This window comes from Bufo gargarizans, chromosome 1 (assembly GCF_014858855.1).
Source record: "Bufo gargarizans isolate SCDJY-AF-19 chromosome 1, ASM1485885v1, whole genome shotgun sequence".
NCBI lineage: Eukaryota > Metazoa > Chordata > Amphibia > Anura > Bufonidae > Bufo > Bufo gargarizans.
The window spans coordinates 243,906,981-243,932,295 of NC_058080.1; the positions used below are offsets into that span (position 1 = coordinate 243,906,981).

At 41.0% G+C, this 25,315-nt stretch overlaps 1 protein-coding gene across 1 annotated transcript; it reads left to right on the forward strand.

The window, feature by feature from the left end:
* Positions 1-3,176: 3,176 nt before the first annotated feature.
* Positions 3,177-25,315, forward strand: LOC122924580 (alcohol dehydrogenase 1-like). Its single transcript, XM_044275828.1, has 9 exons — positions 3,177-3,194; positions 4,458-4,559; positions 8,588-8,729; positions 14,437-14,521; positions 17,551-17,773; positions 18,792-19,052; positions 20,775-20,910; positions 23,184-23,322; positions 25,198-25,315. Exons 1-9 carry the CDS (start codon positions 3,177-3,179, stop codon positions 25,220-25,222), a joined length of 1,131 nt encoding a protein of 376 aa, XP_044131763.1. The 3' UTR covers positions 25,223-25,315.

Here is a 25,315-nt window from a genome sequence, read left to right on the forward strand (position 1 = left end):
TTACAGTAATTGGCTATCTGGAACGCGTCAACGGGTGCTATAAAGCACCCGATGACACGTGGTTCGGCCAGTATTAGTCAGGGAGAGCTGTGCTGTAGAAGGGACAGATAGTGTAGGGAATTGAATTTTATTTTTTGGCTAGGCAGGGTTGGTGTTAGAGACCCAAAAGTCCTTTTAAGGACTATTGTGTATGGCAGCAATATATATTTTCAACGCAACCTGCGCTAAATTGCATGCGATTAGAGACCCAAAAGTCCTGCGCTACTGTACGTGTAACATACTTGGAAGTATATTTACCATTGAATATACAGAAGGCGAGCAGTAAGAGACAGGTAAGTGGCCTTGTTGCTGATGGTGCATGCAGAGGCTGTGTCCCTGAGCGGGGTGAAACTGTGCCTGCTGCCAGAGCACAAGCAACACACTCATCCACGATACCTAGCTTAATGTCCCAGTTTTCAGGGCGGCGCAGGACACCACTCTCGAAGTCACTCCAGTGCGACCAGGTGGTCAGTTGGATTGCAGCAGATAATGCTTCCAGTAGGTTAAGCACCACCCTGTCTTCCACAAAGTCCAGTCTCAGTAGCTAAGAGTCTGGTCAACAGAATCCTCACCCTGATCCTCGGATATTCCGAGGAGCTTTTTTCATCACCATTCCTTGATTTGGGCCTCTCGCCAAGCCCGCTTGAAGAGGGACATGAGGAGATCGTGTGCACTGATGCCCAAACTCTTGAGCATCCACAATCACAAGATGATGACGGTGAGGAACGGCAATTAGTGTTTCACGAGGTGGATGATGATGAGACACAGTTGCCAATAATTCAACGGCAATTAGTGTCTCAAAAGGTTGATGATGAGAATGAGAAACAGTTTTCAATAAGTGAGGTTGTTGTTAGGTCAACAAGTCAGGAGGATGACCAGAGTGAGGAAGTGGAAGAGGAGGTGGTGGACAATGAAATCACTGACCCAACCTGGGAAGGTGGCAAGCCGAGCGAGGACAACAGTACAGAGGGGGAGGGATCCGCAGCACCGCAACAGGCTGCAAGAGGTAGTGGAATGGCAAGAAGGTGAAGGCGGGCCACACCAAACTGGCCCGCAACTGTTCCCCGGACCACCCCATTGCGGCAATCTCCCTTGCCAAGGGCTAGGTGTTCTGCAGTTTGGCGCTTTTTTGAGGAAAGTGTGGACGATAAATGAATTGTCATTTTCAACCTGTTCTGTACCAAAATGAGCAGGGGCGTGAACACTAGCAACCTTTACCACCACCAGCATGATCCGCCACATGGCATCAAAGCACCCTAATAGGTGGGCTGAATGCCTGGGTCCACAAACAGTGTCTGCGGGTCACACCACTGCCTCCTCTTCCCCTGTGTTACGTGCTGGCCAATCCCCTGTCCAAGACGCAGGTCCGGATGCCTCCCCCCCTGCACCTGAACCTTCGCAAGCACCATCAGCTAGCACATCCACTTCTGTGTCCCAGCGTAGCGTACAGATGTCCATACCCCTGGCCTTTGAACAAAAGCGCAAATACCCAACCACTCACCACAGGCCATAGCACTAAATGCACACCTTTCCAAATTGCTGGCCCTGGAAATGTTGCCATTTAGGCTTTCCGCAGCCTGATGTCAGCGGCGATTCCTCATTACTCAGTCCCCAGCCGCCACTATTTATCCCAGCGTGCGGTCCCCGCCTTACACCAGTATGTGTCCCGTAACATCACCCATGCCCTGACCAACGCAGTTATTGGGAAGGTCCACTTAACGACTGACACATGGACAAGTGCTTGTGGCCAGGGATGCTATATTTCCCTGACAGAACACTGGGTGAACATTGTGGAGGTCGGGAGCGACCTTTTAGATGGTTAGCTTAGCAGCAGACCTTCGCCCCTAATGTTTTAGAGGGTCACCAGCTGGTCCTTGCTCCTAATGTTTTTGAAGGTCACCAGCAGGCCATCAATCATAATTTTTCAAGGGTGTGTATGATGCCCTCCTTTATGTGTAATAAAGGGTGTATTGGAGTGCTGGTTCCTTGTAATTTTTGGCAGCCCTTTCACTTAGTGCATTAGGCTTTATGAGTGTAGGAGTCCCACTACCTGAACAATTGTACAACGATGTGAACGAGGCCCTCTTTTATGTGATATACAGGTTGGATCGGAGTGCCTCTTCCTTGCAATTTTTGGCAGCACTTGCACTTTATATACAAGTAAATATACAGTAAAGAATGTTTGCTAACAATTGTTAGTCTGTAAAATTGGCGTACTACTCGGACAACATCGTTCCCAGCAGCAGCCTGGGAGTCCAAGATGCATCCAGACATCCTCCCTATGCTGTTCCTGAACCATTTCAGGGGTGATTCCATCAATTTCTGACCTTTTTATGTGAGCCAGACACCCTCCCTTCTTCAGAGCAGGGGGTGCCTGGTTTAATGCTCGGGTTCTCCCATTGAATTCCATTGTGCTCGGGTGCTCGGTAGAGCACCCGAGCATCCCAAGGTGTTCTACTCAAGCACCCAAGCACTTTGGTGCTCGATCAATACTAGTATTGTTATTATCCATATTGCTTCCTTTTCTGGCTGGATTCATTTTTCCATCATACTATACACTGCTCGTATCTATGCTTATGACCACCCTGCAATCCAGCAGCAGGGGCCGTGCTTGCACACTATAGGAAAAAGCACAAGCCCACACTCCTGGCCACCAGAGAGGCCGGTGCTTTTTCTATAGTGTGCAACCACTAACGTGAAGGAAAAATGAATCCAGCCAGCAAAGAAGGCAATATAGACAATCACAATACATTAGTAAGTGTCTTGTATTAACTATGTCTACATAATAAATGCTGTTTGCTGAAGTGAGACAACCCCATTAATAGAAATGCAGTGATGATTTTTGCTGTAGACTGCAATAGTAAACTATTGCCGTCTATGATATACTGTAAGCTATCTAATGATCACATGTTCAAACACCCAGTCTTGAAATGGTTAAGAGTGAAGAATTTTAGTTGAGCTATTGTAAGTGAAATCTGAGATGGTTGTAAGCATATGGCCAAAGGTTCTTCCCCAGATGTACAGATATACTTGCGTAAAATTATTAACTTTAGGAGAATAAAAGCAAAATGAGTTGTCACACGACTCATTGAATGTTCTGATCATTGAAGTTACTCACTGACAGCACAGAAAAAGACATGGAGACAGAAGGCAAGGTAAGTGCATAGATTTGTTTCCCGCACACTTACCTTTATTTGTGCATGGTTTATTTTTCAGACACATCTAAATGTTTCAGTTACTTATTCAGCTATTTTTTTGTATTACACATTATCATACTATGGGGCCAGAGAAACTAGAAAGGTCAAAGACCTTATCATTTATTTCACCACTGACCTATCAGTCCTTATGGATGATATGGAATTTTTCTAATCAACGTGATTCAAATTATTATTATCAAGGGGTTGTCTCAGTTCTGCATATGGTATTTATCATGTAGATCAAGTAAATACAAGGCATATACTAATGTACTGTGATCGTCCATATTGCCTCCTTTGCTGGCTGAATTCATTTTTCTATAACATTATACACTGCACGTTTGCATGGTTACAGACCACCCATCAGTGGTGGCTGTACTAGCACAGTATAGGAAATGACAACCCCTTTAGAGTATACTACATATGTAATGATTATTATATGATAATGATCATTATGAGATGTACAGGGATGCACCTAGCCTTTCTTCTGCCTGAGGCGAAAACTAAAACGGCCCCCCCCCCTAGTGCCAATTTCTTATAAAGTTATCTAAGACTATAAAAAAGTCCCCCATATGCCGGGCCCCTCACAATGAATATACTTACCTGGCACCCCGCACCGCTGCTGCTGCTTCTCCACGTGCGCAGATTAAAACATCTGGTGTCAGAGGCAGCCAATCGCAGGCGGGGACGGGGACGATGCCACGCGGGGAGATGTATGTAATGTGACAGTATGGGCTGTTTCACACGAGCGGATGCCGAGCGTGATATCCGCTGCGTGAAAGAGTGCCAAGACCCGATGCGGACAGCAGAAGCACGGAGCAGTAACATGATTGATAATGCTCCGTGCCTCTCTGTGACCTCTTTACTACGATATCACATTGAGATAAAGTTGTCACTGTGATTTCGTAGTAAAGAGGTCACAGAGAGGCATGGAGCATTATCAATCATGTTAATACTCCGTGCCTCTGCAGTCTGCATCGGGTCTTGGCTGTCATTCACGCAGCGGATGTCACGCACGGCATCCGCTCGTGTGAAACAGCCCTATGGGGAAGATCCTTTAGAAGAAAACTGCAACGTAAGCTAGAAAACACACAGTTCATCTGAACAGGACTTTTAAAATCTCATTGCTACAGTAAATCTTCTTTTCTGCAGGAAGTGAGTAAACAGTGAAATGTACAGACCCCAGCATATGTGAATGTCACTTTAGATTAACTCTGATTACAGGTAATTACATGCAAGGCGGCTGTGACATGGGAAGCAAATCAACCATTTTCCATTGAAGAAATCGAAGTTGCTCCACCTAAAGCCCAAGAAATAAGAATAAAAGTATGTCCTTCTGTTTACATTTATAAGAAATTCTGCAACATTCATCATGCTGCTTCCAAAATGTGCTTCCATGTGCCCCCGATTTTATAAATGCAAAGGATTTTCCTTATGGATTCATAAGGAATGAAGTTTTTTTTAAGACTGTGACTAGGGATGAGCAAAACACAAGTTCGCTCATCCTTAACTGTGACCTTTGGTATAAACATTTTCACAGGTATTTTTTAAATGATGTAGAGAAGCCTATGGAAGTTTGATGCTTATATCTTTTGAATAGTAATGAAAGTCTAAGGACATGTGTGATATATGATCTGAACCCACCATGTGTTTAGTGACCCAAACTCACAGCCAGTGGTGTAACTAGAAATTAATGGGGCCCCCTACCCCAGCAAATTCTTCGCAACCCCCTCCCCCCGTGCAATTCCCCTCCTCTGGCTAGTCAAGATGGCTCTTTCAGTCGAGGCACAGCAGCCCCTCCGTCCATTTCCTACAGTGTCTCTGCATATAATGTCATTGTATAATACTGTTGAGGGGGCCCTGACAATAAAAATTTTTAAAGAATAGAAAACCTTATTGTCTAGAATCTACTGTTTTTGGCACTGCAGGATCTATACAAGTAGGCCACCTTCACCACAAAGTTCAGATATTTAGATCCGCGCTGCCGATATCCCGAACCAGAAATCCAAAACAGCTGGGAAGACCAAGTTCCTCCTCTCCACACGAGCACACAGACAATCACTGTAAGCTGGCCGCGTGGCCCCTCTCTTTTTCCTGGTTTTCTCCTCCTGTAATCCCTCTCAGAGACAAACCAGAGGATAGTGAAGTACTGCAACACTAGGTTCATCCAAGGATATTTATTATACTTACAGGATATTATATAAAACACGCATATAACAAAACCAGATGTCCTGGCAAGCCCAACCCAGGTTTCGCCACACCCAGGCCCTTGAAAAAGCATGGCAAAACCTGTGTCGGGCTTGCCAGGACGTCTGATTTTATTATATGCATGTTTTATACAATATCCTGTAAGTATGATAAATATCCTTGACTGAATCTAGTGTTGCAGTACTTCACTATCTTGGATCTTCTCTGGTTTGTCTCTGAGAGGGATTACAGGAGGAGGAAACCAGGAGAGAGTGGCAATGTGGCCAACTTGCAGTGATTGACTGTGTGCTTGTGTGGAGAGGAGGAACTTGGTCTTCCCAGCTGCTTTGGATATCTGGTTTGGGATACTGGCAGCGCCGATCTAAATATCTGAATACATTTTTTTAGTTCTCCTCCTGGGTGGGACCTATTTGATTTTGGGCCCCAAAGAAGCCTCTTCCCCTGCTTCCCCTATAGCTACAACCCTGCTCACAGCATAAAATATATACTGTATATGATGCATTGTTTGATCTGGATACACATTGGCAATCCGGATTCCGTAACCGGATGTGTTAATATGGCCTTAGACTTTCTTTAGTATCTAAAAGTACTATTACTTTTTAATTAATTGAAAAAAATCAGCTGTTTGTTCTAGTGTAAAGGGGTAGTCACCTCTCTAGTGCAAAACGTTGTAGATAAAGGTAAAACCACCACTCTGTCTCTCACTGTGTGATTAAATAATAATTTCTCATTAATGCATGCAGCACTAAGCAAAGAAATTAGCTACTTCTTGATAGAAAAGCTAATGAGAAAAAAAAACTGCTGGGCTAAGAAACTGAAAGGTTAATACTGTATATCAGAAAGTAATGCATGCCAAGATGTAGAACTATGGAGAGAGCTGAAGTCCATGTTTGAGCCATTTTGAGACTTGATTCTCCTTTTTTTTTATCTCCTTTCGTAGGAATGCTTGTTAGCAATTATCTGCCCATGTAAAGGTGCTCTTGATTACTGATGAATGAATGAAAGGCTTGTTTGTGTGGACACCTCAATCATCATTTGCCAGCAGCTTAGGGCTGTCTAAACAGCCTCTGTTGCCGGCAAACAGTGGTTCTGTATGGGAATGAGCGATGGCAATAATAATCGCTCCTTTCCAAACTGTGGAGGAGATCGCTTCATGAAATTTCAATGCTCTTCACTGACAAGAAAGTATTTGTCAGAAAAGAATGCTTCCTTCTCAACAATTGTCTGCTAAGACGTGCAGTGTAAATGGACCTTTAGATGTGTATATCAAGGGGAGAAAATCGGAACTGGATCACACATCCACAATGCTATGCTTAGATCTAATTAAACTTGCTTCTCAGAGCAATATTAAAGTGTACAGCCCCCTATACTGCAAGCTGTACAAGAGGCATTAGTGTACATTTTGATCAAAAGGCATAAGCCCACCCACCACGCCTAGGTCACCTCTTTGAGTGGGACCTACTCTGACAAAAAGGCGCAGCACAATGCAGTGACAAAGCGGCACTGCCCTATTAGGTGGCAAAACCCAGAAGTCAAACTGCAACCCTGCTGTCTGACAATGCCACCCATGGCACTGGGTCCCACCAAACCACCAGCACAGCGCCACAGAAACAAAGGCCACCATGCAGTACTGCACCATGTGAACAGTTGTCTAACACATCATGTCCATTGCTATCAGGAACTAAATGTGCCGCGCCAAAGTTAGAGTAGGTTCCCACTCGAAGAGGCAACCTGGTCGTGGTGAGTGGACCTATGCTTTTTGATCAAATTGTATACCAATGCCTCATGTACAGTATGCAACATAGGGTAGGTATGCGATATATTGCGCTGAGAAGCGATGTTAATTATGCTGAGAAGCAGCTATTAGATAAAAGCATAGTATTGAGGATGTGCTATCCAGTTTCATTCTTATATTTGATAGACCTTTAGATGTGTTCTTTGTGTTGTTATCATTTTGAATAGTGAAATCATTTCTCACCTCAACCTTTCCAAAAAAGCCAGCAGGTTTCTACCAAAATTTTCGGATTGCTGGAGCTATCCTTAACTCGACTTTCTTGGATAAAACCCCACTCCCACCTGCATAGAAGTAGTTGAAAGTGCAGCCACCACCATAATTGACATTGTGGTCTATAAGTAATGAGCTTTGTTAGTTTTTGTACAAACATATGCAGAGAACCCCTAAGGAGCCTGTGTAGGGGATGGGAGTGGTAGTGGTCCCGATGAGATGATGTGTTACGGTGAACTCCATCATGCTGTAGCCACCTGGGGATCAGTACAATGAAAAGGCGGTATAAGGAATCAGGCCACAGGTAGAAGAATAAAAGTCTCTTTACTCACTGCAAAATAGGAGTTGGAGTACATCCAGCAATAGTTGTTTATAGTGCAATTTCTCTTCCAAGATGATAAGGTATGGTGGCTGGCAGTGTCATTTAATGGCATCTCTGGTATGCTATCTTACTGATGACTCTGTGTGCTAGCACTTGTGGCTATGGGTGTCCGCTGAGTAATGCAGACTTTAAGTTGGTCTGGACTGGATGTAATCTAGGTGATGGATGCCTTAGCCATAGTCCCTCACCTTCAACATGGTTTGCAAATGCTGAGGTTTGCAGGTCACTCTGCTGATTTTAAATGCTGTAGCTTTTCAGGTATCTGTGCCTTTGATATTCTTGCAGTCTCTCGGGTAAGATGGATCTAATGCTGGTCCGTAAGACCCTTGGAGCAGCAACAATTGGATATGCTTCCATACTCCCCAATAGTCTTGCTAATGTCAGCCCAGTCCTACTAAGAGGGGAAGAATAGGATGGTTAGTCCTATTCCTACTGTCAACTATTTCCAACCTTACCCATCTGCTAGTGTAAACAGGAACATGATAAAACATAAAAACAAGGTCTGGGATATTACACATATCATTGGAATTAGTGCTAGAAAGGTCAGCTGCAGCCAATCTTGATGTTAGCAGACCATATGGCATTTTACCACATTATTTTCGATGACTAAATTACTTAACAAATACGTTTTAAGTAAATCTTCAATTTAAGCCCCTTAAACCTTACATAATTAATTATTACATAAATATACAACAATGATTATCCTGGAGAACTGGGTTTTAGATTTTTTTATGAACTTACATGGAATATTTTTGTCAGATTGTAACTACAGGAATCTGCCATTCGGATGAACATGCACTCACTGACAATCTCAAAGGAGTTACATTTCCAGTCATTCTTGGTCATGAAGGTGTTGGAATTGTGGAAAGTGTAGGAGAAGAAGTTAAAGATTTTAAACCAGGTATGACTCTTTAGTCTTCTTGAAATTTTACATAGGTTGAAAAATGACACAGTTCCATCAGGTTCAACCTTTCTCAGATCAATTATACAATTTCTAATTATAACCTTCAACGATGTCTGCTATTAGATAAGCATTTCTCCATTTTTCTACCATAACTACCTCTTGGGATAGGACATTCCATAGTTTGACTGCTGTTAAGATTGTAAAGAATCCTTTCCAGTATTGATGTTTAAATCCCCTTTTCTCCACAGGTAAAATATGTCCCCAGGTCCTTTGTAATGTCCTTTTTTTTCTCATCATGTTACACACCTTTATTACAACGATTACAGACATGGGGGGCTCCATACAAACACCTGTGCCAGACAGACCCTCAGTGAACGGTGCAGGAACATCAGTGACTTAGAGGAAACAGGGTGAATATTTCTGGGGAAGTGCAGAGAAGTGAAGTGATGCAGGCTACACCCTGAATGGCAATACAACTCCTTTAAGGTCTGACACAGCAGACGATACTATGAAGAGACGGGGCAGATGCATGCAGTCATCCAACACACTTTGTACATTATAAGACTAGTTTAATCATTGGACAAGGCACAGCAGTTTAAATAGTCCGGTCAGTACAGTGCCTGTTCCAGGTAAAGACAGCCCATAAAATGAAAACTGCCCTAAATGCATTTACATTTATTTAAAAATACATTTAAAATACAAAATTTATTCCAAAATACAAATGTACACAAAGACATTATTACTTTTCTTCCCCCTCCCAATTTAACCCTTACCCCCCAACTTTCCATCTACCCTCCCTCCTCGTTGCGACGCGTCTCTTACAGTATCTCCTCCATCAACAAGACGGAGAAGTTGATGGAGGGGATACTGTTGAGGTGGAGGCAAGGAAGCTTAAAGCTTCCAAATCCCTCATATCCTGTTACATTTCTCCTCAGTATTTCTTTGTTTATGTAGAATATTTTCATATCTCTTAATCTTATTAACCAAGTTAACCAAATTTAACCATGTATATAAATTAGAAGGATTTTGTGAGAACCAGACTCTTGTAATCAAAAGTCTCACCAAAAACATTACTTTAATTAAGATAAACAATTTATACTTATAACAATTAACCTGGGAAAGATCACCAAGTATCCAACATTGTATCGTAAAAACAAAATCAATACTTTCAGTTTTTGGGTAATGCAGTTGTTAATTGCCCTCCAATATTCATATGTAGATAGTCAGCTCCAAGTGAATCGCACCATGGACAATTGGAAGTATTTCTTAAACCACGTTTGTTAAGCCATACTGGCGAGACATATATTTGATGCAAAATATTAAATTGAACCACCACGTGATTGAAATTATGAGACACTAATCTTAAATTAACCAATATATTTTCCCAATCACCTAATTGAATCATTGCACAATCCACTTCCCAAGCTCTTTGTCTGGGGGAGCATATATTATTAAATAGTGCTTCCAACAACAATTTATAAAGTTGGTAAATCTTGACCTTCTGACCCAAGTTTCCCATCAAAGCATTCAAAGGTGTAGAAGTATCTTTCTCAAACATAAACTTCCCCTTTACACTAGAAAGTGCCGAAAATAACTAAAAGTACCTAAACCAGGATAAATTAACTATATGTTCCCTTTGTGCCAACTCCAAGAATGGGAGTATAATTCCATTTCCCACCACCTGTGCAACATATAAAATATAATTTTTTTGCCAATACTTATAGGGGATGATTATGCCAGAGAGGCGTACAGTAAAGAGATCCTCTTATTCCCAACCATCCTTTAATAGTACCCCACACTTTAATAAATAACTTCCTAGACTCTATATAGTCCTGTTGAATATGGGACAATCCCCCGGACTCTAATAGCGTGAACATATTATCATATAAGGAGCTCCTAACCAAAGTCCGACAGAGTAAACATTTCTCCGATTGGCAATATAGCCATAGCTGTGCAGCTATAAAATAGCCCTTAAAGTTGGGAAGATTTAACCCTCCCTGTTCCATCGGCTCATAAAGGAACTCCAACTTTTACCTTACCCGCTTTCTTCCCCAAAGTAAATCATTAATAATTCTCTGAACTAAATTAAAAAAACATGTCCTCAATCCATATTGGAGAATTCTTAAGGATATAGATGAGTTGGGGTAACATCACAATTTTCACCAGGGATATTCTGTCAGCTCTAGATAAGGGAAGTCGAAGCCATACCGTCATTTTTTACCTCAATTTACTAATCAATGGGATCAAATTGAGCTGTAAAAAATCTTCAATCTTGAGCGATATCATATCCAAGTATTCAAATAAATTGGTGATCTTTAACATACTCAAGGGCCCATCAATAGAATATTCGGGTCTTTCTACAGGCATAAGAGTTGTCTTTGACCAGTTAATATCCAGGCCCAAGACTGCACCAAAGGAGTTACCTATTTGAATAAGTTCTGGAAGTACAGTGTTAGTATAATTTATAAAAAACAGGACATCATCTGCATATAGGGAAATGCAGTCCTCTACTCCTGATATCCCAAACCCTTCAATCCTAGTATCTTGCCTAACCCTAGTAGCAAGAGGCTCAATATAAATATTGAATAATAATGGAGAAAGTGGACATCCTTGACGGGTACCTCTATTCAAGGAAAAACTCCTTGTCAAACTAACATTAATATTCAATCTCGCAGTAGGGGACTTATACAAAAGCTTAATCATATTTATGAATCTGGTATCGAATCCCATTTTTCCTAAAACCTTCCAGAGGAATCCCCACTCCACCCTGTCAAACGCCTTAGAGGCGTCTAAGGAGGACAGACTAGAGCGAGAGACCCCCCCGGAAGACTGAATATTCGCATACAACCGATGCAAATTATAATGAATACCTTTATTGGGAATAAACCCATTCTGATCGGGATGTATAACTGATGAAATAACTTTGGATAGCCTTGTAGTCAGAATCCTTGAGAGAAGCTTCATTTCAATGTTCAATAGTGAAATTGGCCTATATGACCCCATATCTAAAGGGTCCTTACCCTTTTTCAATATTAATGTTATTACACCTCTGTTATTGATTCTGGAAAACTATCCTCCTCTAATGATCCAATGAACACCTTCAAAAGACGAGGAAAAATAACCTTCCTATATTTACAATAGAATTCATATGGAAATCCATCGGACTCAGGGGAGGAGTTTCCAGAACATACCTTCAGTGTTGCCTCTAACTCTACATCAAGGGATTCTCTTTGGGTATCTGTAATAACTGGAGGAGAAATAGAATCCAAATATGACTCTATCTCTTCATCTAAAATAACTTTATCTGAATTATATAATTCCAAAAAATGCTTCAGAAAAGTTTCCTTTATACGGTCTTGATCTTCAATGATTATACCCTCGGATGGACGAATACTGACTCTCTCTTTTTTTTGCTCCTGATTAGAAATCACCCTCGCCATAAGTTTCCCTGGTCTACCGGATTCAAATAAATACTTTTGTCCCTTAACAAAAGGTTTCTCCTGGGCCTTTTCCAAGAGAAAGTCAGAATACACCTGACTTGCCTTCTGCATAATTTCCCTATTTGCTGTTGTTTTATTCCTAGCAAATTTATATACTTACTGGGTGGTAGTTACACGGTTACACCCTTTTACCTTTCAATCATTCTCCAGTCCTGTGGTACAGACCTTCTATTTTTTATTTCTTTAATATCCATTCATTATGGATGAGTAGGCTTGAATGAATCAGGCTGCGAATCATAGATCCAAAGTCGATTCGTTAAAAAACTTCACTTATAATGCTGTTTCCGTACAGCATTAAAATGTATGGGCTCTGTGTAACAAAACTTCATCTCGGCTGAAGTGGAGCGAGACTTTAGTGAATGACTACGGTATTCCTATCTACGTATTTAAAAACATTTAAAAATAGGAATCCAAAGTGGGCTTTGTTACTGACTGGTACCTCAGTACCAAAGACAACTTAGGATTCCTATTTTAAAATGTTTTTAAATAAGCTGCTAGAAATACGCTTGTTCATTGTGTAATAAATCATTGTTGCGGACACCTAAATAATCATTTGCAGATCGTGCCGTCTAAACAGCAGCCGCTGACGGCAAAGAATGATTCTGTATTGGGACAAGCAATATCATTAGCGATCGCTCCTCCGCATACTGTAGAGGGGATCACCACATGTAAGTGCAGCTTTCTCCTCCACCGATGAGCAGGCAATTGACAGGAATAAACACTTAACACATTAAGTAAAGAATGGCAAGAAAGTGTTAATTTACTTTTTTAATGGTTTTCAATGGCTTTTGTCATGAGATAACACTGTGGAATGCATTATCACAATTCTTTTTAGTTCTGCTACATCTGTAAAGTTGAAGAAAAATATGGGAGTTGTCAGGTTTTTAATGATCAAGAAGAACATGCTATTTCTGAGGCTTGATAAATGGTCCTGTGGGGCCGAAACATTGCCTTTTACTATATTGCCATAAGAAAAAAATCCCGGCAGTCATGTTACATAGCGTATACAATGACGTGTTTCGGCTATTGTGCCTTTGTCAACAGGCAGACCTGTTGACAAAGGCACAATAGCCGAAACGCGTCCTTGTATACCCTATGTAACACGTGGAATTCATTAAAAGCATAATGGAAAAGCAAGATACGACTGCCCGGATTTCTTTCTTGTTTGGAGTCCACTCCTTCCTGCTGCAGCGTTCTACTACAAATTGGGTGCTGGCCAGATATTGCTAAAGTTTTACTATATTGCCAATATGGACCAATCTAGAAAGAGAGCTTGAATTTAAGACCAATGCTTTCAAATTCAGCTTAGGTTAGGCTGACATAGAGAAGCTCGTGCTCGTATAGCTTGGTCATGACTGCAAATAGTAGTGCATACATAGAACTACAAGTAACAGCACACTGTTAAATGCACAAAGACATAAGTAAGCAGTGAATTCATGGGAAAAAAGGAAACTACCTTGTTGCTATACTTACTGTAAGAAAAAGAAGAAGCTCTTTGCGCATATTATTGATCAAAAATATGTCGGGCCCATCTACCTAAGACAAGGTGGCTTCAAACAGACTACTAACAGGTGCTGGTTTAATTTTCCCTTTTTCGGGGTGTATCCCATTGGGGAGTGGCGTCCCCTGGGAACCATGCACCCCTGCCCTTCTACCTGGTGCTTTTAATCAGTAGCATTACATAGCTGGATTCTTCCTTTCCCAATTGTAGGTCAAAAGCTGACGAGAGGCATGTATTTGGGTAGGAAGTATCACATAGCTGAATCTTACTTTGCAGGTGGATGGCCCAGGAGAGGTATGTGTTAGAGTAGGTCCCGTCTGTTTGAAGCCACCTTGTCACGGGTAGATGGGCCCGACATATTTTTGATCAATAATATGCGCAAAGAGCTTCTACTTTTTCTTACAGTAACTATAGCAACAATGTAGTTTTTTTCCCCCCATGAATTCACAGTTTACTTATGTCTTTGTGCATTTAGCAGTGTGCTGTTACTTGTAGTTCTATGTATGTATTGTATTTCAGCCAAGGTAGCATGCACCTGCGTCCTTCTCTATATGCATTATGGAGGTGCTGGTTTAATTTTCCTCCTTTTTTTGGTGCAAATAGTAGTGGTGAGGTTTCATTTCTTTCTATTACCACAGCTTGTAACTGTAATATAGGACTGTACCTGGTACTCTGACAATCTATATCATACTTTATTTTGCAGGTGATAAAGTTATCCCACTTTTTATTGGTCAGTGTGACCAATGTCCCTCCTGCAAGAACCCAAGAAGCAATTTCTGTCTTTTAAAGTAAGTGTATACATATTTTCTTGCCATTGGCAATGCATATAATACGCTGCTGTGATGTTATCAATTTATCTAAACCAGGTTGGGTTACATACATTATATGGACAGATGTATCTGGGCATACCTGTTAATCATTGAATTCAGGCTTTTCATTTAGTCCCATTACCACAGGAGTATAAAATCCAGCACCTAGCCATGCAGTCTGCCTTTTCAAACATGTGAAATTATGGGTTGTTCTAAAGAGCTCACTGAACTCAAGAATGTCACTGTAATAGGGTGTCACCATTGCAACCGGTCAGTTAAATTTCTTCTCTCCTAGATATTTCATAATCAATTGTAAGTGGTGATAATTGCAAAGTGAAATCTTTTAGGGACCACAGAAACTCAGCCAAATCTCAGACCTCAGAAAGTTACAGAGTGGGGTTGCTGAGTGCTGAGGCACATAGTGCATGAAAGTCACTAATGCTCTACTGACTCAATAACTGCAGACTGCAGTTACAAACCACTTCTGGCATGAACATCAGCACAATAAATGTTCACCAGTAGCTTCATGGTATGGGTTTCCATGCAGGGGAAACGGCTGCTTTGGGCCCCGAACTCAGAAGGGGCCCACCCAGGCGGAGGACTAAAATATTTTATTGTCAGGGTCTCCTCAACAGTATTATACCATGGCATAATATACAGAGACACTGTAGGAAATGGACGAAGTGGCTGCTGGGTCTGGTCTAAGAGAGTGATCTTGACTAGCCACAGGAGTGGGGTTTCATGGGAGGAGGAGGTTGCGAAGTTGCCTGGGGGGGCCAGTTTACGCCACTGTTTCCATGGCTGAGCAGCTGCATGCAAACTTCACATTACCAAGCACAATTCCAAGTGTTGGATGGAGTAGAGTAAGGCACGCCATCACTGGACTCTGGGCACTGGACTTTGGCAAATGCTAGTAGCGGATGGGAGGGATAATGCTATGGGGTTGTTTTAAGGGATTGGTCTATGCCCCTTCATTTAAGTGATGTGAAATATTCATCCTTAAGCATACCAAGACATTTTGGACAATTGTATGACTCCAGCTTTGTGGATATGGTTTGGGGATGGGCCTACTCTGATTCAGCATGACTGTGCCCCATGGTTGGGTGAGTTTGTTGTGGAAGAACTTGACTGGCCCATATAGAGCTCTGATTTTAATGCTTATATGTATCAGTAAAGTATATTTTAAAGTATATTTTTCCATATATTCGGCTTCCATTATGGAAGCGCTCACTAGTATGCAATAGGCGTGGGGTGCAGTGAATGAAGCGCGCCCAGCGCTCCTGAACTGAACTGTCCTAACTGCGTACAGCATCAGGACGTAGTGCACACACTATGACCTGACTCTGTGCAACATCAAGTCACAGTACAGTGCAGATCTGGAGAAGACCAGAGAGCGATGAGTGCAGTACTCTGTCTGGAAAGGTTATTCTATTTTTTTTAAATCTGATATTGGGGTCTGATATGGGGGTCTAATCTGAAAGGTTTGATATAGGGGTCTGATATAGGGGTCTTATTGGGGTTCTGTTCTAAGGTTTCATATGGGGGTCTCATATGGGAATCTAATATGAGGTTCTGATGTGAGGTCTGATATGGGGGTCTAATCTGAGAGGGGGCTGATATAAAAAATATGATATGGGGGTCTGATCTGAAGTCTGATATGGGGGTTTGATATTGGAATCTAATATGCGGGTCTTATCTGATGTCTGATATGGGGGTCTGATCTGAGGATCTGATATGGAAGTCTGATCTGAGGTCTGATATGGCGTTCTGATCTGAGAATCTGATATGGGAGTCTGATCTGAGGATCTGATACGGAGTTCTGATCTGAGGATCTGATATGGGGTCTGATCTTCAGATTTGATATGGGGTCTGATCATTTGATCTGAGATCTAATATGGGGTTCTGATTTGAGGATCTGATATGGGTGTTTAATATCTGCTACGGGGACCTAGGTTTGTCTTATCATCAGGAGTGTCTTATAAAGTGAAAAATAAGGTAATAAAAATATTAAATAGAAAAAATCTCACAAAAATAACTGATTATTTTTTATAAAATACATTTTATGGTGAATACTTTACATAAGAGTCTGAAATGGCGATCCTATCTGAAGTCTGATATGGGGGTCTGCTCTGAGGTCTCATGCAGATTGGGGTCTAATTTGGAGGTCTGATAAATGTTTTTTCATGATTTTGCTCTGCTAAAATCTAGGTGCATCTTATAAACCAGTGCGTATTATAAAATGGTACATGTATATATTTGCGTATATTTTATATATACATTTGTTTTGGGACAAATAAGCAAAAAGGGTATATGGAAAAGGGTATATTTTTCTTTTTTTTCCCACTTGGATTTATTTTAGATAAAGCTTTATTTAATTCTTATTTTCACTACTTATTTGTCGCAGAAGGGGACTTTGACATGTTATCCTTTGATCTCTACAATACACTGTACTCCTTATGCAGTATAGTGTATTATATTGTCATTACTATTCTGAAATGCCTGATAGACTAGTGGCCTTCATTAGGGTCCCGGCAGCCATATAAAGACATTTGCACCCTGCAATCTTATTCACAGGGAGCCGATGCCTGACAGACAGAGCTCCCTCTCCCTAAACTACTTAGATGACATGGTCGCCATTAACCGTGGGATCTAAGGGGTTAAACAAAGCAGTAGCCCGGCGCATCGCTGCATGAGAGACCCGTGTGGCTGTTATTCTAGGCTGTAGTAAAAAGGCCCTTTAATAACCACTATAAAAACACATATTTGTGGTCATTAAGAGGTTAATGTCAATAGTTGCTCATATGTACAATATGTACTAATTATTTACTAGAATTAGGCAAAAGCTCAGTCCATAATATAGATTGGTTCATCTGTGTAGAAATGATTATAGTGTATGTTCATAAAGAAATAAATTGATGTTTTAATTGATGAACAGTTGTAAAAATTGTTCAACAAAGTCAACGTGATATTGTTCATACATATTCTTACAATTTTCTCTCTCTTACCAGTCAGGGCAAATCTGTAGACGGTTTGATGTCTGATGGAACAACAAGATTTACTTGCAAAGGGAAGCAAATCCATCATTTTATGAACACCAGCACATTTTCTGAATATACTGTAGTCAGTCAATTAAATTGTGCAAAAATTGATGATGAGACACCTCTGGGTAGTGTCTGCCTCATAGGATGCGGCTTCACGACAGGATACGGATCTGTTGTAAAGACTGCTGAGGTATAAAGTGCGCAGAGTAAAAAATATGTATGTTGAAATAGGAAAGTGACATAGGGGGACCTTTAGTAAGACTGGTCTCAAGTGCCGGAGGATGGACCAAAGTTATCTGCGCCTCTACATAAGAGGCGCTTTGTCCGGCAGACCATGTGACATACTTAAAGGGGTATTCCCATCTGAGACAGGGGAGGCATATTGCTAGTATATGTCCCCATTGTCTGATAGATGCGCTGAGACTTATATAGAGAATAGAGCGGGAAGGTGGTGGCCGGAGGACTCCAGGTTTCCCTGGGTACCATCAAATCCTCCCCCCATAAAAGTGAATGGGAGCGCACCGTCCTTTCATGGCCACCGCTCCCATTCATTTTTATGGGGCTGATGGAAATAGCTGAGCCAGCGCTTGGCTATTTGCGGTGGCCCTATAGAAATGAATGGAGGGCGGCTGAGCATGCACAGTGCACCCTCCTCCACTTTCAGGGCTTCGCTCTCAGTGTAGTTAAGGGTTCCAGAGGTGGGACCCACACCTATGAGACAATGGGGGCATATCCTAGGGATATGCCCTGATTGTCTGAGATGGAAAAACCCCTTTAACTCTATGCCAGCCCTCTTGCTTTCATAGATTTAAGCCATTTTCCACGCAAAAAACTGTAGTGTAAAAACAGCAGCTCAGATGACCATACATGAAATATCTGTTGACCAGATACCCTTTGGGGCTGAATTTGTATCTTTATTTCAATTTGGAACAAAGGATCACCATGCCTGAGCCTTTCTTCCCCCAACATCTACCATCAGGTATGGTTGGTAAGTCACCACAGACATTATGTAGATTCGTGGCAAAAGTTTCAGCAATCAAAAATCCATACTAAACATCCAAATGCATGCATGTATTTTTGCAATCTCCATTCAGATTAATACTACAGAATATGACATTTTTGCAAAAAAAATTAAATACATAAAATGTATGAAAAAACCCAAAAAATTTGCATGTGTTTTCAATGAACCTTATTTTACTTTTTGGCAGGTAAAGCCGGGATCCACATGTGCTGTGTTTGGATTAGGTGGCGTTGGACTTTCAGTTGTCATTGCCTGTAAAATGGCAGGAGCTTCTCGTATCATTGGAATAGATATCAAGAAAGACAAATTTGAAAAAGCTAAAGAGCTTGGCGCAACTGAATGCATTGCCCCACAAGACACTGAAAAACCCATTGCACAGCTGCTGATTGAACAAACGTATGGTGGAGTAGACTATGCATTTGAATGTATTGGCAATATTGAAACTATGGTAAGTAAATGCCACAATAGATACAGATGACGCCACCCTTCTTTTTGAACAAATTTTGTTAACTTTTAATTTGTATCATACAAATATAAAACACTATCCCAACGTGCTAGAAAAAACTTTGATAGGCTGCAATACACGCTGCAACCACTGGGTGGCCAAATAATAAATATAGCATATAGCATCACAATATCATGTTTTTTTCCCTAAAGCTGGTCATCTCACCTCAAACATAACAGGAGACAGTATGTTGAGGGGCGGTAAGGAAGCAAACAAAAACTGTATATGTGTAGATACTGTGGCTAGAAAACACTTTATTATATGCCTTATGCCTTCTTATTGGTTGCCCAGTATAACAGTTAGTGAAGATAAAGGAGGGAAATGTATCACTGCGCTAAAATCGGCATACCCAAATTTTGGCACAAATTCCATTGTGCATCAAAATTTGAAACCTTTCTTCTTTTTCCACTATACTCATCAATTTTACAAAATGTGGGTGGGAAGGGTTTGGCCAATAGAGTAACTACAACTCACTGGGCCCCAGAATACATTTTTGAATGCCCCCATCTTCCCCAGCAATCCCCTTCTCCTGTGCAACCTTAACTCCTTTGGGTAGTCAAGATAGCACTCTCAGACCAGACCAGGCAGCCGTTCCATCCGTTTCCTACACGTACTGTATGTCATATTACTGTATATACTGTCACTGTATATAATGTCATTGTATAATACTGGCCCTGTAGCAGCCATTTCCTCTGCTTCCACTATAGCTATGCCCCTGGGTGGGGCATAGGCAGAACCTCCATGGAATGACACATTGAACAAGAGATGCACCAGAAAACGAGCACAAAATTACACCTCACGTGACTGAATGATTCTGATTTATTGTACATCATATTTTAAAAAAAATAATAATAGTGTTGGAAATGCCAGTCTTAAACGGGTTATGCAGCTGGTACAAATTGCAGACCTATCCTCAAGATTACACTGCGCGTCGTGTCAAGTGAATAGGATCTCCAGTTGTGGAGACAAGCGAGTAGACGCACAGTGTAAGGGCTCATTCAGATAGCCGTATGAATGAGTCTGCATCCGTTCCACGGGCAAGAATAGGCATTTTCTATTATGGTTGTGGCCATGTGCGGTCCACAAATTGCGTAACACACACAGCAAATAGCAGATCCACAAAGCACCGCGGCTGTCTGAATGGGCCCTAATCCTGATGAGAAAGTAGTGCTTGCATGAGTGCCGCCTCATTAAACAAATGATTGGCAGGGGTGCTGGGATTTGGACCCCCAGCGATCAGATATTAATGACCTATTTGGAACATAGAGTATCGATGTGTACCAGTGTGGAAATCAGAAGAATAAAATAACACTAATAACTAATAACCTGTACAGTAAAGCTCTGTTCACACTAGTATAATAGCTTCAGTTTATACTGGTGCCACAACAGCTAAGCTGGGTCCAGTTAGCAATGGATACTAATAAATACAGAAGACCCCATTGACCATAATTGGTTTTATCAGGTTTCTGTCGGGGTCCCATTTTTTGAGACAGCAAAAATAAGAACACAGTATATTTTTGATGGAAACCATTAATGCCAGCGTGAAGAGAGCCTAATGCTGAATTTGTGCCATTCACTTATTTATTATTTAGTGTTTGATTATCTTAATTTCAGATTTACCCTAAGTTCTAGATTTTATTTCATTCATATGCTTGTGTCCTACAGACTTCTGCCATTTATTCAAGTAACTTTAATTATGGGACAACAGTATTTATTGGAGTTCCAAGTTTAACAAAAACCATTACGTTTGATCCAATGATGTTGATTACTGGACGCACAGTGAAAGGCTCAGTATTTGGAGGTATAGTAATGTGTATTTGAATGATTTACCCTCATTGCTGTTCAATAACAAAGGTCCAAATGACATTAAGAAGCTAATCTCCAGTATTTAGGCTACTTTCACACTAGCGTTTTTGCTGGATCCGGCAGGCTTCCGTTACTGATAATACAACAGATCCGGTTGTATTATCTTAAACATACCCAAGACGGATCCGTCATGAACTCCATTGAAAGTCAATAGGGGACATATCCGTTTCCTATTGTGTCAGATTGTGTCAGAGAAATGACCCACAATGACCCACAATGCAAGTCAATGGGGACGGATCTGTCTTGCTCTGCATCCCAGGATGGAAAGCAAACCGCACTGCTCTCCGGTGTGAGAACGGAATGAAATGCATTTTGGTGCCTTCTGTTCTGTTCAGTTACGTTTTGTTCCCATTGACAATGAATGGGGACAAAACGGAAGCCTTTTTTTCCGGTATTGAGACCCTATGACGGATCTCATAACTGGAAAATATTAACGCTAGTGTGAAAGTAGCCTTATAGTGTGCAAATAAGGGATATGAGTGGCAAATAAAGTTAAAAAATTACCTTTACAATAGTTATTTCGGTTACATTTTGCCAAGGACATTTAGGCATTTAAAGATAGGCCCTGTTATGAAAATGTTAAATAAGGATAAAGTGTGAAAAATAATTAATAGAATAACAAAAAGTTACTTTATTTTTGTCCATTTTGGTGTTTATATATAATATTCATCTAGCCAGGGAGTCCTCTTTAGCAAGGGTTAAAGGGGTTGTCCGGGTTTGGAGCTGAACCCGGACATATCCCCTTCTTCCCCCATTTAGCCCCTCTGACATAAGCATCGGAGCATTTCATGTATTGTGCAGGGCAATAGATTCTTGTTTATATTTTTGCACTGCTAGGTGGGGGCTTCTGCCTAGCAGTGTTCCCGGTGATATCACCACCACTAATGGGCGGGTTTTAGCGCTGCCCTAGCCGTTTCACCAGATCTCCAGAAAAATTCCTTGCCCTGTGTGATTCAGCGCAGGGCACGGGAGAGCACCGGAGCATGAAATGCTCCGATGCTTATGTCAGAGGGGCTGAGTGGGGTAAAGCTCTGAACCCGGACAACCCCTTTAAAGGAAATATGTCATAAAAAAATAACCTATTGTTTAAATCAAGTTTTTTTATTTCCATATTACTATATTAATATACAATCTTGTATGTAATGTTCTGCAGTCATCTCATTGTCATTATAAGCAGGATTATAGTTACAGATAACATCTCTGTATGCGTAACACAGGAATTACCATTTACAGCGGGTGATTGTCAAAGCTTATATACTCCCCCTCCCTGCACAATGATCTCTATACAGGTATACATGTATAGGAAATAGAACAAAAAATATAAAAAAAAAATATTTTCAGCATCTAGTCTAAACTGGTAAAAATATAGGCGATAACATCCCAGAATTGCTATTTTTTCCCAAATGGTGCCACTGAAAAAAAAAAAACTCATTATGCAAAAAAACAAGCCCTCATACATCAATGGAAAAATAAAAATTCTGACAAATAAAAAGCAAAAAATGAAATGCTTGTTTGTTAAGGCCCAAACAGGCCTAATCTTTAAGGGGTTAAACCACCATTATGTGCACAAAATGGCAAAAAAAAAAAATTGTCTGGTTATTTAGGATCAAAACATTCTCACCATTAGGGTCCACAATACACGGGCACCGGAGGTGTGCACCCCGCATCACGGTTGCGGACCCATTCACTTGAATGGGTCTACAATCTGGGAAATGCGGTGCAGAACGGAAGCACGGATCGGAAACCCACAGAAGCACTACAGTGTGTATTCGTGTTTTTTTTGTCCATGCCTCCGCACCGCAAAAAAAATAGAACATGTTCTATTTTTTTACGGTGTGGACATATGACGGACCCATTCAAGTTGAATGGGTCTTGATCCGTCCTGGCTGCCACACGGATGTTGCCCGTGCATTGGGGAACGCAAATTGAGGTCCCTAATGCACGGAACGGCCGTGTGCATGAGCCCTTAAGGGGTTAAATAGGTTGTTTGGTTGTCTGAGCTTACCAGTATTTTCATTTGCTATATATGACTCAATATCTAACTGAAGCAAAGGAAAACTGGTTTAGTCGCCCATAGCATCAGATCCCACCTTTGGTTGCTATGGGCAACTAAGCCCGTTTTTCTTTACACAAGTTTTGATAAATCTACAACAACTTTACATACATTCCAAGAGTCCTTAAATATAATATGCATCATTCCTTTTTTAGGGGTGAAGAGTAAGCAGTTTGTTCCACAGTTAGTTTCAGATTACAACACGAAAAAGTTTGATTTGGATAAACTGGTGTCACATAATCTATCACTGGAAAAGATCAATGAAGGATTTGCCCTCATGCGGGCTGGTGAAAGGTACGCTTTACTTCTGCAATATGTCTTGTACATTTCACTTCTATTATTTACTTCTTATTAAAGGGGTAGTCCTGGCTTTTACTATTGATGACCTATCCTAAGTTCAGCCCAATGTACACGTCACATAATTTGCACCAAATCGTTTGTAGTTATAATCCTGGTGCTGATAATATACTGCCTGATGCATTTTCCTGCATCACAGTTGCTGAATATTGTATTATTTTTCAAAAACATAAAAAATCCAATGGTGCAGTGTGTTTTTATACAGGCTGATTGTTACCGCCAGCTTTTATCTGTATACCCATAGGCAGATATTTTGGTGTCGCTTTGACATTACTAATGCTGTTATGGTGTTAAAGAGCTTGAAATGGGTTGGATACAGTACTAGGAGACCAAGAAGGTCATGCACGACTTTTTAGAAAGATCAGGGCACTTTTGATTTGAGCAAATTTATTCAGCCCCAAATCTAACATGACAACTGGGTGAATTGGACATCTCTAGTCTTATTTTGCGGAAATGCAGCCATGTATTCCCATAGGCTGTGTCTGGTATCGCCACTTATACTCAAACGAGGAAAAGTTGTTGCAATATCAGACACAGCCTATGGGAGGACATGTCACTCTTTTTGAAAAAAGCAAACCCTTTTTTTCTAATCCTGAACAACCCCTTTTAATGTTTTCTGACTATCCAATATTCCATAATTTCCTTAGTCTAAGAGATTAAACATAGAAGATTAATGGTGAAAAGATACCACATGGTCCATCTAGTCTGCCCTAAGGCCAAGTTCTCACTTCAGTTATTTAGTGAGTTATTTCCATCAGTTATTGTGAGCCAAGACCAGTAGTGAAGCCTACTCAGAGATAAAGTATGATGGACAGACCTGCACCTGTTCTGTGCTTTCGACTCGCATCTGGTTTTGGCTCACAATAACTGATCGAAAAAACTGACCAAATAACTGAAGTAAGAACTTGGCCTTAGTATACCGACTGCCATTCCTCTGAGCTGCTTTGTTGTCTTCATTTTAATGGTTACCTAAGAAGAGTATAGGGAGCAATACATAAGTGGGATATCTATCTGTTTAAGATTTAGCATCCTCTTATTTGACGTGCTTCCCTGGCCAACAATACAGAGGGATAATAATTTATTTGTGCAGCTTTTAAAATTGTGTAGGGCCATCTTAAAGGAGTTCAGGAAGAAGAAACCAGACAACACGTGGAGTGAAAAATAGACCATAACTTACCGAGCACATTGCGCTGCCGCTCCGAATCCCCCTTCCGTGTTCTGTTGACACAGCTGTTGACAACAACATGTGACCATTGCTTGGTGCCAGTGACTGGATGCAGTGGTCATGTGTTGTCACCAACAGGTGAACAGAGCATATCCGGGAAAACCGGAGCTGTGGTGCAGGATCTGTATTTTTAAAAATGTCCAGCATGCCCTGAGTCTTGTCCGCATTCTTCCAAAACCAGACACGTTTAACACAGCTAGGCCCGCTTTATATCAGCTGACTTTTATTTAGTTTTAATGGGTCTGTCTTAGTGACCGACTAAAAAAAGAACTCATGCATTTAAACTTTTTGCATAATGGCTCGTACCCTCTGATTTTCACACACATTGCACACAAAGACACACACACAATGCAATATATATTTAGCCTACAGTAGAGAGCATATTACTTATTTTGAACATCATGCAATAGGTATTACCACAGGCAAATCAAATCTAGATCTTAATCCAGAAAATCTTGATTAATCACCATGTCAGGTCATCATATTGTATTTTGTATAGTTGACTCAGGACTGTATATAACACAGATGAACTTTAATCTTCATTTACTGCACATTTTGAGATGACTCTTTTCTTATTTTACTTACAGCCTTAGGACAATTTTGACACTTTGACACTTCTCTCAAATCTTCCATATCTGCAGTTTTTTTTGCACCGTTGTACTGCACCTGCTCCAAGAATTCCAGAGTTCAGGCCTTCATTGCAGC

Excerpts from the sequence above, each read along its gene's own strand:
- LOC122924580 (XM_044275828.1), top strand. Across the intron at positions 4,560-8,587 it reads CCCAAGAAATAAGAATAAAA|ATTGTAACTACAGGAATCTG; the intron begins GTATGTCCTTCT and ends TATTTTTGTCAG. Across the intron at positions 20,911-23,183 it reads GAAAGGCTCAGTATTTGGAG|GGGTGAAGAGTAAGCAGTTT; the intron begins GTATAGTAATGT and ends TTCCTTTTTTAG.